This window comes from Diadema setosum, chromosome 17 (assembly GCF_964275005.1).
Source record: "Diadema setosum chromosome 17, eeDiaSeto1, whole genome shotgun sequence".
NCBI lineage: Eukaryota > Metazoa > Echinodermata > Echinoidea > Diadematoida > Diadematidae > Diadema > Diadema setosum.
The window spans coordinates 4339827-4354630 of record NC_092701.1 but is presented as its reverse complement, the minus strand read 5'-3'; the positions used below and the strand labels follow the sequence as shown (position 1 = coordinate 4354630).

The window sequence follows — 14804 nt, the reverse complement described above, 5'->3', positions numbered from 1 at the left end:
GATATAAATAGATTCAAGTATGCTTTGAAAACACATTTAATTTGTTTACAGTGCAAGCAAACATGAAACTCAGTACCATCACTGCTTTTTGAGCGCATAGGGACTTTATCACTTTGTGTTATGTGCTATTTCTGCACTGTCAATTATTATTATTATCATTATCATTATCATTATTATTATTATTATTATCATTATTATTGTACAGTACACTCCCATTGTAACGAAGTCCCTGGGACCGGCGGTTTTCTTTTGTTATATTGAAGTTTGTTAGCCAAGCATTTAAGCACATGAATATTATATAATATAATAATTTTTGGACCTAAATTTTTACTTCATTGTTACAAGAATTTCATTGTAACCATGTTTGTTATAAAGGAAGTGCATTGTATAAGTACTGTAAACCATAAACTGTAAAACAAGGAATGTTCGCGTGCATTTTAATTTCGCAAATTTCTCGAGCGCCAAGATTCGCGGAATTAAAATGCACACAAAATTTCTTGTCTACACTATATGCATTGAATGCCAGTGGCAATTCGCAAAACTTTCATGCCACCAAAAAGGCCATCAGCTCCAATTCACCAAAATTTCATGCCGCGAATATATCATGTTTTACAGTACTAAATTTGCACCAAAATATCATGAGAGTTTGTACACAACCAGCAGGTATGCTGCTAGCATTCAGACCGGGCCAAGATATGGTATCTTGCTGAAGATGTGGTAATAGCCCATATGCCTGTATCTTTTGAATAACTCTTTTATATTCACTCATTCATCTTCATTGCACAGGTTAATCTGGATTCAAGAACCAGGTTGGAAACAGTGGACAATCTGAACGCACCAGATGAACATACGTTTGACCAGGCCCAAAAGAGGATAGAAGCGTTAATGGAGAAGGACTCGTATCCACGGTTTCTCCGCTCGGAGATCTACCAGAAGATCCTTCGCGAAAGCAGTAAAAAGGGAAAGTGATAGAGACCCCACCCTGGTACATAGGCTACCCTCCCACAACTCGTCCAACCCCACAGACTTTTCACAAATCATAGACCTCCATGCGTCGGCAAGGACGGAAACTCTTGATACAAACACTTTTCCCGCCTGTTGGCTGGTCAGAGAATGAGCACATAGATTTCTTTTTTTTTTTGTCTTTTTTTCATTTTTTTTTTTGTTTTTTACTTAGTCACGTACGCTTGATATCTTTACAGGTGTGATATATTCTAAAGAATACTTCACGTGTGTGTTTGTGTGTGTGGGGGAGCGTACGCATGGATAGCAAACCGTGGTGGCCCCTTGATGCGGTGGGAATCGCAAGAGCACTTTTTACCGCTGGCCTACCCACTCTGCCTGAAATACGTGCAACGATTTCGTCGCAGCCCTCACACCCGGCCCCCGAGTCTCTACCTGCCCATGCAAAGGACCGAGTTCGTGTGAGCGTTTGTCATTTTAGCACCCAGTGGTTAGATTGTGAATGACTTGAGCGCAGCATATTCCTGCCTTGTGGACCATAGCGGAACCGCCCCCTAAGAATCATGTGGAAATTTAGCCCTTTCCTCTTGGATCCTGCATAACATTATTTCAAAATCTTGCCACATATGTAAAAAGAAAAAAAAAAGAATTTACTGTAATATCACTTTTAGCAGGCAATAATAATGCTGTAATTCTGTTTTTTCACCGGTGCATCACCACATATGTGCAATGTGTTGTGTGTGTAGGTCTTATTCATTTTGTTGGAAGTGTCTTTTGATAAAAGAATTGAAACTAGCAAACTGTCAGTGATTTGTAGAGATTTGTGGTTAATGTCAGTAGAAATGATGGAATCCTATAAAGTTTTTGTGTACGGATCACGTAGCATTGCATATCAACGTTTTTCAATGTAATTTCTAGTCATTTTTAGATTAATACACCATCACGTCCTGTATTTATTGAAATGTAGTGAAACCAATTCATTTGCCTACAACTCCTTTTCCATTGACAAATGATGTATTGTTCATATGCAAGCTGTGTTGGAAATAGAAATCTATATATATATACTGCGGGGTAGACGTCCCACATGAGCCTAGCATATCTTGCAAACGGATTTTCTAAACTTTTACATCCTGCTATAAAGGGTAGATCTGCATTATCTTATTAAATGTACAAGGGAAATGCCTGTTCTGTAATTTGGGCTCTTAGTTGTATTCTTGTTCAGGTCAGCTTCTTTTCTGAAGAAGAAGAAAAAAAAATGTCTGAATGAATCCACTTTCTCCTTCTTTTGTTAGCATTGTCCAGAAGGGGATGAGCCTTTGAAAATACACTCCAAGAAAAAACAGATGCTCTGAGTTATCAATAGCATAGTCGGGTGAAATGTTGATATTGGCCAAAATAAGATGTGGGGGATATCATATATGGCCTGTTATCCCTCATATCAGGTATAGATTCCATACACATAGGTACTTCAAGGCCACTTAAACTGCCTCAAATTACAAATATGGATACAATCTTTTCATATCTCCATAACTGGTCAAGATGTGAGCTTTGCTTGTTGTTCTTCTTTTTTTTTTCCTTTTTTTCGGGAGGGGGTAGATGGGGAGGCATGTTGTGAGGAGTGCAAAATGCTGCATCACGTTTCTGCCAAAATTGAATGGGCACTGGATGTAGGGGGGGGGGGGGATCAAGCCACATCAGAACAGAAATAGATACACAATCCATTCCTTGCCTCCAGCAACAGCTTACAAGAAAATTGCAAGTTCATCCCACCAAGAAAACAAATCGGACCAAATTCTGCGGTTTGTAGATGGCTGCAGATATGACAGTGGCCAGTAAAATAACACAAACAGTTTGTAAGGATATAGTGCACATTTTGATTAGAAGGTCCTGTATATCAAATTTGTAATTACTTTTTGTTTTCACCAGTCCTTCACCAATAGAAAAAAAAAATGTAAATACACACCCATGCCATTCAGATCGTTTGTGTATTAAGTGCATAGAAGTCATACACTATTTGAAAACGTATTCAAGAATCAGACGTATGGGTGTTGGGGATACACGTACTGGCTTTCGTAAGATTTCCATGGGTTGCCAGTTTTATTTGAGTTTGGACTTATCACTAACTCTGTCTCTCAAATATTTTTCTCAATTATGCTTTTAATTTCAAGTTCTTTTTGAAAGGTCCATTTGCCTCATGGACAAATTTGTTTCTGTATCTTTTCATGTCCGCCTCCCTGCATTTCTTCCTTTTTTCCTTCCTTTTTGCAGCGGTTTGGAAATGTCCAGTCATAAAACAGTATTAACATGAAAATCATTGAAATCTAGAGAGTTAGTGCACTTATTCAATGAGCATACAACACCCCCCCCCCCCCCTCTCTTTCTTTTTCTCTCTCAATCTAGAAAATAGAAAAGGGTAAAAGATCGTAGAGACCAACAGAGATGTTTAATGATTGCACCAGTGATACAGCAAATCTGGAATTTCTTCTGATTCTAACGAAGGCTATTCGGAAATGGTTCTACACCAACACGTAATTTTTGCTCTCCTCACCGCTATTAACCTCAGTCAGCAGCAGAGTATGTCACTGGTGTGAGTTGTTTGCCGGGGATAGGTGGGAATGGGATGGAGAGATGGGTGAAATGAGATTTGAAGAGGCAGAGAGAAAGAACGATAGATAGATAGATAGATAGACAGACAGACAGACAGGAGAATTTTTGCTGCCCTTGTGTGAAGCGTAAACAGGATTAGGTGAGGGAAGCACTTTGTCTCGAGCTCACCTTTCGTTTGACGTTCAGCCATCGTCTGGCTTTAATGAGGGACTACTGAGTGAGTGAGCATTGCTCTGGCGGAGGATGAAGCACCCGAAAGAAACGCAGATCAAAATTGCACGAGAGGAAGACGTGACACCACACTTTCAACAGGGTTTACAAACCAATCGCCTGTTATCCCAGATTGATTTGCATTGCATTGCAGAGACACACAGTCATCACTTTTCACTAGAAAGTTCACCACAATCCAGTCTACCGGTACTGAGTATTGCTGAGAGGGGGAGATTGGTTGGGTTGTTATTATTTTGATTACAAAATTCGTTTAAAACTGTCCCTGAAGGCATGCATTATTGGGTATTTGTGTTTAGCTTGTTACTGCAGTCCAGGCAGATTCTCCATTAAGTTGGATTAGTCACTTTTGAATCACTGCAACCAAGACCTGCATATCAATTTCAAAGCAATTTTCTAATGAGATCTTTAAGGAGATAATCCCCCCCCCCCCAGTCAAGTTATAGCTTGAAATGGACATGGATCAAATTGTAGATAAAAAAACAACAACTATATAGAAAACCACACACTGTAAAATAGTCACACAAACAACTATTTTCAATCCCTGTTATTAGTGATAAGAGATTTCAGACAGCCTGAAAGGAAGACCCGTTCCATTGATGTTTTTAACATCAGTTGCAAATCAGTGAAGGTACGGCAGGTGGCATCAATTCACTCTGGATTCTCTGATTCACAGTATACACTGAGACGATCACAAGGATTTGGTATCAGACGACATCAGAAAGGGTATAAAGACAAATGTTTTTACTCTTATATCTAATACATTGGATACTTTTTATGGGACCATGTATAAACTGTAATGCATAGACCATCCCAGATATCTGTAAATGTATGTTCAATTTTAAGCTGCGTGGGCACACTCTGTCATGCATTTATTCATTAATGTATTCATTCACCTTTAATCTGCAGCGTACAACTGTCGGTCAGTAATTCCCTCATTTGATGAACATGTATAACATAGTGATCGATGCAGAGTAGAATTAAGTCCAGACTTTACCAGTCATTGTTACAACTTGTATCTTGATGTAAAAGAGAGACAAGATCTGATGGTTCAACTTTAATTAAGATGCAGTGGTTGCATCAGGGAAAACAACAGTATCAACGGCAACAAATCTCTAGAAATGGTGATGCTGATGCCCAAAGTGTATGTGGGCATTCTTGTGAGGATGTCATACGTCATGCACTACAGGGTTGCTTGCTGCTGCTGAAAGGCCCTGTGTGTCTTTCTGTGTGTGTGTGTGTGTGTGTCCATATTATGAATGTGCGTGTGCCTGTGGTGTGTGTGGGTTTGTGGGTGTGTGTGTATACATGTGGATTTATGCTACCTGATGTTGGCGCATTGATAGAAACTGTGCATCTTAGCAAGCTCTTTAGAATAATTTTTTTGTTTCTATCGGGAAGAAATGACTGCGGTTTCACAACCTTCAATATGGGCAAACAAAATGTTAGACTATCATCAGGGAGGTACGATATCCCTGGTTATATTTGGAATCAACTTGTTTAGTGGGGAAAAACAGTTTGAGTTTTCTTTTTCCTACACATGGAAATGTTTTAGATAGTATTGTTACAAGAATATATATATATATATATATATCTATATATATCTACTATGATATATTCACTATGCACAATGTACATACTTATAGACACACCTCATGTGCAGTTTGATGTGAAAATTTATTCAGGAAAATTATTTGTGATAGTCAATGAATAAACAGAAATCCAGATCGGCATTGGTATTACTGTTGCCACTAAATGTTGGGAAAGGCCGTTTTGATATCAGTAATTCTAGTATATTGCACAGTGCATGTATAACTTAAGCCAAAATATTAGTGAAGTGCATGCCAAAATGACTGTTCATTTCCCTTTTTTAAATTCTGTAAGACTTCCAACTAACAAACTCCCAATGTTTGTTTGTTGGTTGGTTTCTATTGCTGAAACAGGGATGCATGAATTCAGTTTATATTCCTTGCTAATATTGGATGATTTGGAGCTTTGTTTCAGCTTACATCATTTGAAATCATGTTCATCCAAATTCAAAGTACCTATTTCAAATAGAGTCCATAAATTTCAGTGACCAAAATTTATCTACCATTCCCCCATGATCTGAGACTATTTCATTCTCATTTTTCTTTTAAACCAGGGCTATTGTACAAGGGAATTTATGTTTATTGAGATAATATTATGATTGACAAGAATTGAACACGTCTTTCTCTTAAGCATGTTGACAATACCAATCCAATGTTATACAGTTTCAACTATATATGTTGTTTGATAATTCTTTTTACCAAAAGGTACAGTCACCGAGTATTCTTCATCTTGAGTATAAGGGAAACATTTGTGTCCGATTATCCCAGTGTTCTACGGCAACAAACGCTTTTGCAGTAGAAAGGGTAGAGATGCAAATGTGTCTGGTTAATGGCTGAACTCGCACAGGTATCTGTGACTTATAGAATAAACATTTAGCCAAGGTGTTGCCAATTTAGAAATGTCTTGAGGTTATATGTCATGGAATATATGAGTATTTGAATAATTGTAAGTTAAAATGAGTGACCATACTTGACTTGCAGAAACAACTTCTGTTTTTTGCAAGTATTGAAACACTCTCCATTTTTTTTTTCTCAAATTCCTTTGAACTGAATATGTGATTGTCAAACAGCATACATGTTGAAATGAATTTAGATACATGACTGCATTTGATTAGGGAAAAGGTCCAGATTTCGTCATTCATAGGCATGTATACATGTACTTTGTATAATGTTTGCCAACACTGCCAAGTTTCTGTGCATTATTTTTCACAAGATGCCAGACGTAGGGGCAATGGCTTTAAAATGCTCTCTTTCCCACCCTCTGCATCATGATTATAATGTGTGCTGTGTTCAAAAATGTAGATTTGGATATGTTGAAACCTTGGAACCTGCATTTGGAAAATTGATGCATTGTGATACTGTTGTGCTTTGAGAAAAAAGCAAGAAGTGAATAATCAGCAACCTCATTTTCACATTTTTTTTTGTCTCGCTCTTGTGTAGATAATAATTGTGAATATACTATGAAAAAAAAAATAAACGACTGAGAGATTTTTTTTTCCAATAAGCTTGTTCTCTGTATAGCAAAAGGAGGAAGACAAATAAGACATATTATCAAGAGAAAGTATGTGTTGATACTTTGAAATAAATCTATCCACACACGAAGATTTTCTCAGTCCTGGCCTATCTATGCAAACTATGTGGTGGTTGACATGCAGGTGTGTGTAGGAGTGAGTGTTTCAAAATCATCGTAAACATTAGTGTTAGAATTGAATGCATGGACACTGAATAAACTCAAACATTCAGTCCATGATACAGTGCACTCCCGTTATAACCAACACGATTATAACGAAATTCTGGTTACAACAAAGTAAAAATTCAAGCCCTAACTTTATCCGCTCCATGTTTTTCATTGTTTATTTGTTCGGTAATAACGAAATTTCCATATAACAAGGGAAAACTACCAGTCCCAAGGACTTTGTTATGACGGAATCCACTGTATCAGGTTCTGAGATGTTTTAGAGTAGTTGTCTACCGTGGAAGTGGTTGTTACAAGAAACAGAGGGCCTTAGTTACGGTTGCAGCTCGTTATTCCGAAGGTTCGTTATGCCGAAGGCTCTTCAGTCCGAAGATTCCTTATTCCGAAGGTTTGTTTTTCCGAATTTCATTTTCGGATGAACAAATCTTCGGAATAACGAACCTTCGGAATAACGCCACAAATGTTCGGATTAACGAACCTCTAGGTATAGGGAATTTGCGTGTTTTGGATTAACGAACCTTCGGAATAACGAACCTTCGGAATATCGAACCTTCAGAATAACGAACAGCACCCTTAGTTACTACACGTATGACATAATGTCACTGACCTATGACTTCTATAGTCTGCATACATTGCAGTCATTTTTTTTTATTATTATCATTCTATGAATGACAACACTGATAGATCTACTCCATCACCACAAGTCTAATGAAGGCAATGAATGTTTCCATAATCTGGTATTTTTCTTCTTTTTCTTTTTTCATATTCAGCCTCTGCATTAATTTGTCCAACTCTGTTTCCATTCAGACACCTATCAAAGAGATAGTAATTATGTACTAAAAAGAATGGCAACCAAAGAAGCAAAGGAATAGAGGAGCATAGGAATAAAATTATTTTAAAAAGCAGCGAAATAATACAGTAAGTCATGATAATTATGTTTTTAAAAAAATGGCAGGTACACTATAGTGCTTCAAATACTACGTACTGTGACTAAGAAGTAAGAAAGAAAATCAGTACAAATGAAGAAAAAAATTAATGTTAAAATGATCATAAAGTGTGACAATATGCAAAAATTGACAGGCATAAGAAAGCTCAACACCCGCAAGTCATACAGCCCACAAGTTATACTACCCATGTGTCATACAGCCCACAACCTAGACACCAAATGAACAAGGCCCATGAGCTTGGCATCAACTAAAATGTGAATGAAAGCCCATAAGCTATATGGTCCACAAGCTAGACAGTAGACAAATAAGGCCCATGAGCCTGACACCAGGCAAACGAGGCCCACAAAATCAACACCAGGCAAAAAAAAAACAAAAAAAATTAAAAAAATAGGTCCACAAGCTTGGCATTATACATTACAGGGCTTAATGTAAGTGCATGTAGTGTTGACTTCATCGACCCTTATTGCCTAGTGTTGAGCTTGTGGGCCGTATTTGCCAAGTGTGAAGCTCATGGACCTCATTGATTTGCCCATAGTGTGTATCTCATGGTTCTGTTTTACTTTAGAGTCAATAGCTAGTGGGCCTGTTTAACTTGGTGTCTAGCTCATGGGCTTATGACTTATGGCCCTTTTTTATGTGTAGCTCATGGGCTTTACGACTTCTTGTCAAGTTCTTGGGATGACCCCAGAGGAAAGGGCTCCAAATGCCATGAAGTGTATCGCAGTACACCAAGGCTAACATATTCAATATCTAATGTAGGCATAGAAATAATCTATATGAAACTACATATTTATGAAAAATATATCTTACTAGATATATAAATATATATACATATATATATATATATATACATACATACATAAGAGAGAGAGAGTTTAATAGCAAAATTTGCTTGAGCAATCTTTACGTCCGTATTCACCCTTGATGCCTCACTTGTAGCATAATGAGGTTATGTTCTTGAGGTTATTTTTATTTCTTTATCAGATTTAATCAAACTCTTGATTCACATGTGTGTGTATATATTACGTACACTCAACAAAGAAGTAAAAAAATTTTTAAAGTTCATATTTCTCATAGAATATGAGGCTATATATTGATGTTTCATATATCATGTTTAAAGGGTGTGTACAGTTCTGGTTTAGGTGAGGATTTAGCTTTTAACGTTTTGCGAGATATTCAGAAACCACTCTATATGAGATGTCAAAGAGCATGCAATTCTTAGGGGCATCAAAAGTTCATTTGATGAAAATCGGTTTTGAAATGGCCGAGATATCCAAGGAGAAGCAAAGAGATCCTAGTAAAAGGCGTGGCCTGTCGCCTTTTATTATTGTCACTTTTATTGATATCTCAGCCATTTGAAAACCAATTTTCATCGAATAGTTGAATCCGTCTTAAAATTACATGCTCTTTCATATTTCACAAGAGGTTTCTCATTATCTCACTTAGGATGTTCAAAACATGAATCCCCACCTCAACCAGTACTGTACAGTCCCTTTAAGGCAATTCAATTAGCTATCAACCTGGAAGGTCAGTAAAAAGGGAATCTTTACGCAATGAGTGAACACATTTGTGCTTCTCTTCTGAAGCACAAAAGTAAAAATTGCAAAATTGGAAAATTTCTCATTCATGCATATGTGCTGTTCCATATTAAAGTGAGAACTATAAGACAAATCTAACACAATAAGAAACACAAAATAATTTGGAAAATTTACCTATTGTTCTCTTTAATGCCTTTGTAACCCCCAAAGATAAAGAAAGGCATGAAATAATGGCAAAAATGAAGAATCTTCTGTCAAATCCAAATTCAATGCCATAGAGGCAATATTAGCAATAAATTGAAGAAATTTGAAATGTTATTCCAAATTGAGCACATTGAAAATGATATATGGTTCTTAAATTTGTCTCATGAATTATTGAATCCCTAAATAAAAAGAATGAAAAAAAAATCTGTCCATTTTACCCCCTTTGCATCTTATTCTTCATGACATTTGAATTTGAGGTGGCAGAAAATTCTTATTTTCCTTCTTTAGTTTCCTACTTTGTTCTTGTTTGAGGATATAAAGAGATACAAAAGAACAAAAACTTATTTTTGCTATTCATTCATGTCTCTCGTTGAATAGGTCTTTTGTTATCATTGCTATCTTGAAGGGCAATTGCAAGCGAATCACCATATGTGAAATTTTGCAATTTTAACTTTTGTGACTTGGAAGACAAAAGCGAATGTGTCCACTCATGCATAAAATTTCCCTTTGTATTAACCTATCAGATCGATAGCCAATTAAATAACCTTAATCATGGTATATGCCACAAAGATTTTTATCAATACTTTTTGATGAAAAATATGCACTGGAAAAAGCGTTTACTTTTTTTTTCTTCTTTTTTTCCTTTTTTTTCGCTGAGTGTGTATTATGTATATGTATTTATGGCGGATCTTTTTAACTTTAGAATTACTCCGACCAAAATTTATCGTTAAATGCTGTCAAACTTATCATTTTTGAAACAGCAGAGAATTTCTTTTCTAATAGCCAAAACGCAGCTTTCTCAGCCTGTCAGCAGTAATCTCAGCAACCTTTTTCAGGATAATGACACTAATAAAGATAACTTTTTGATATTTTGAGTAATAAAAGGATGTAATTAACGACTCAAAGTTTAATGAAATGTTCGGTTTTGAACAAGATGCCTTTTTGACATACTTATTCCTTTTGCTCAAATATTACATTTATCTTTGCAAATTTCAATCTAAAAGCCCAAATTTCCAAGCTTTCAAGGCTTATATTGAAAGAAGTCAAGATCTTGAATATCGTATAGCAAATAAGAAAAATAAGTTAACAACTCATTTTCATAAATGGAGATTTGAATTACACAGGCTACATTCTCATTTCCCTCTCTCTCTCTCTCTCTCTCTCTCTCTTTCTCTCTTTCTGTTTTTTTTTATTATTACCCTACTCTTGTAAATCATTCCAATTGCTTGTAAATATTGTGATCTTTATCTGATTCAATAAAACATTAAAAAGAACTTTTTAATATTATGTATATCTATCAAATAAAGTATGAATTGTTCATGTTGTTCATTCACAACATTACAAATGTTTCAATTGATTTCACTTAGCCCATTTAAGATAAATCTCCATATCAACGGTATTTTCATTTTACTTAGAATTTCATATAATCGATCGTTACAGGTTTTAATGAAACGTTACATACAATCTTCCAGGGAACTCGTATACATGTAATTCATGAAATTGTGTTGCAAAATCTTGATGTTTTCTTTAGAGAGAGAACACAACAATAAAGCAAAGGTTTTACTCCTTTTCATTTCCAAAACAGATTCTTTGGCAAAGATTCAAACTTTCAAGTTTTATGCCATTTATTTACAGCAAACATTACACATACGTACAACAACAACGTAATGATTTTGAACATGCTAGGGCACGATTATCTCAAAGAAAAGAACTCCAGGCGAATGTGCGCTTATATGCAGTAATAATCATGATAATTATACGGTATAATGAGAGATGAAGAGACCATTTATAATAATACTCATTTCCCAGCGTTTTGTTGAGTTTAACATGTTTCAAGGCTTCTCAACATTTTCCCTGTGAAATTTTCCCCTCATAATTTGCTAGAATCTGACCCTTAAGGTAGGCAGATCTATAGAGTAAAGACTTTTTGTGTATGCAACTTAAAAGAAACCTATGTTTCATTTGTATTATTTCCTAATTTTGATCAAAACTTTTGTTTTTCTCCTAAAATGTTTTCCATTCTATTTTGCCACATCAACTTGTATAAAATATCCTCTGATGTCATTTTCCTTATTTTCATAATGCTCCAGATCGAATTTGCACTCATTCATTTATCTGATCATAACTTGCCTTTAAATCGCTTGCCCTCAAAAATTAATGCTTCTTCACCTCCCTTTAATATCTAATACAGTAAGCTTTTGTACCTCTTTTTCTATCCAAACATTATGTATCTTGTCCTCAATAATCAATCCTTTCTTTTCGTTGCATTGTCTGTTCTAGAGAATATTTCCTCGTATACACATTTTAAATATTTCTGTTAATCTTAAAATATAGTCTTTAATATTCTTTTAATTCTTCATCGCTGCATAAACTTTTATCAGATTTTTAATAACAACTCTTTACTGACAGGGCCTACATGATCATATAAAAATCTATCAAATTCAAAATCATATCTAGAGCACTTTGTTTACCGCAAGAAGATAACCATAGTCCCAGTCGTTATCTCTTAAAATTCGATTAACACAAAATCTCTACAAAGTGCCGGAGCATGATTTTCATCTATCTTTTGATGTTTAAATGAAGTCATTCTAAACATTCGTTTGTTCACATTTGAACAGGAAAATACACGTTCACAATCATAACTCGTCATCCCCGTACACAACAGGTTGACTTACCAGTGAGATAAACACCATGAGCGCTATAAAGATTTATGAATCTCCCATCCTCATCCCTATCTACCTTTAAAGAGGAAATCCAGCCCAAAAATAAGTTAGTCTGATAAAAAAGAGAAAGATCTTACGAGTTCAACGGTAAAAATTTGACTGAAATCGGATGAAAAATAAGGAAGTTATGAAATGTTGAAATTTTACTAATTTCGGCAAAACAGTTCTTGTACAGTGGATATGAATATGCAAATGAGTGAGCTAACTATGTCATACCCTCACAATTTTCCATTGATCGTGTACAAAAAAATGATGAAAATTCAGTTTTCTGTCACTGAAGTCTGAAACATGATGTTATTCCTGGTTGAATAACTTCAGAATAGTGATCAGTTAGATATATCTGGATTTCAGTCTCGGGCATAATTGCGTTTGAATGAAAAACTGGGAATTTCAAAATTTTATGTACAAACTATATGCCAAGTTGTGAGGGGATGACATGCTTACTTTGACATTTGCATATTCATATTGACCGTTCAAGAACTGCATGTCTCCTGAAAAATTAGCGAAACTTCACAATGTCATAACTTCCTTATTTTTTTACCTGATTTTGATCAAAATTTTACCGTTGAACTCGTAGTATTTTACTCTTTCTTATCAGACTAACTTACATTTGCACTGGATTTCCCCTTTAAAGATTGATTTATTAATCATGAACTGACAATCATAAGAATACATCTGCTATGATATGTTTCATGACTAAATTGATTACAGTATGCTCTTCCACTTCCTTGCTGTTTCCATCTATTTCCAGTATCCCTTCTATTAGGTCTCTCGTAAAAATAAAATATCCGTTTGATTATCTCTAGTTGCACCGATCAAAATGTAGACCCTATCTCTTTGAATCCTCTCGCATTCATTTCAAATCTAACGCAGACTAAAAATGGTGATATTTTCATCTTGCAGGAATGATTAAGAAAAACAGCACTAACAATAGGAGATAATCGTATAGGCAAATAATAGAGCAAGTCATTCATCACAATACAACTACCACTGGTAGGACATAACTTTCAGTGGGTTCGGGGAGAAGCCTTCTCATTCAATAAAATACCCGTTTTGTTTGCATCGGTACATCGAAGTATGCTTTTCCCAATCATTATGCCAATGGTCTGTGCAGTCCATGCAGTGCCCCCCATTAGGACTTTGAAAAACTGCACTCCTTGTTCGAGTCAACGTCAATATCGGTTCAAAGACCATACAATCAGAAAAGAAAATGTCATTACAATCGGTGCTTTTTTTTTTTCTGGAATTCACACTTGCATAACCAACCTGAGAGCCGAAATGATATAACCGGAATAAATCGAACAATGTAAACATTGCTGGGCATTTTTTCTGCACTTTTTTTCTCTTTAGCTTTCTCTTCTTTTCTCATTATAGTCTATTATTGTTGCGTCATATATATATATATATATATATATATATATATATATATATATATATAGAAACTGGGTAACAGGTGGTAGTGCTCAAGTAATCGCAGTGAACTTTCCCAATATTTCACCCGTACATAATGTAAGGCCGTTTTTCTATATCCCTCGCGTGTTTGTTTATCGGTCGATGGAACGGGGACATCGGGTTACATCATAGCAGGATTAACCTGTTGTGTCCGAGGTGCGGTAATCATGGTAGCTTTGACAAATATCACACGCCATTTCCGTAGGCGATGGGGTAACTTTGCAAGAGGACAAAACGATACTATAACCAGGATAAATATGCGTATCTTTCGTGTGTTTTTTTCCCCCTCCTCGCACTTTGCACTATTTGCCGCAAGGAGTCTAAGAAAATAGGGCATAACATCTTTTGTTACATTTGTGGCTTGTTTTTTAGTTGGACTTGTCACTTTTCTCCTCTTCAAGGTACGTCATCTTTTACCAGGTCTCTGAACTATAATTGACCCTCTGCAATGTAGGCCTAACGGCCCGCAGGATGTGTCCGACGTAATCCTGTCTCTTGACCAGCAAAGGTTTGGGGCTTTCTTTGAGACAAGGCAATGAACTTACGAACTGTTTATTCTGGTATGTACCGAAGAGGCGTCAATACACTCAGAGAGCCAACAAACTAAACTTGTTCCCGTTTGTATAAAGAAGGCTTTATGAGCAACGGCTAGGTGTATTGTTCCGTCATTAGTTTTTCCTTCTATTGCAAATAATAATGGCGACAACAACAAAATATCGTTTTGATAGCGATAATGTAGAATACAATAATCCATTGATTGGTAATAAAAGTATGCACCATAATTTTGTAGGAGTATAATTCATATACAGTATATGTATTTTTTCATTCATTTAAAGAATGTCACCTTTAAATATTTT

General features: G+C 35.8%; 1 protein-coding gene across 1 annotated transcript in view; it reads left to right on the top strand.

The window, feature by feature from the left end:
- LOC140241107 (uncharacterized) overlaps positions 1 to 971 on the top strand; it is a 189200-nt gene extending 188229 nt beyond the window's left edge. Inside the window, exon 7 of the mRNA XM_072320875.1 lies at positions 787 to 971. Within this exon, the coding sequence (XP_072176976.1) occupies positions 787 to 969 (183 nt within the window). The 3' untranslated portion in view covers positions 970 to 971. The remainder of the gene's footprint in view (positions 1 to 786) is intronic.
- Positions 972 to 14804: the final 13833 nt, after the last annotated feature.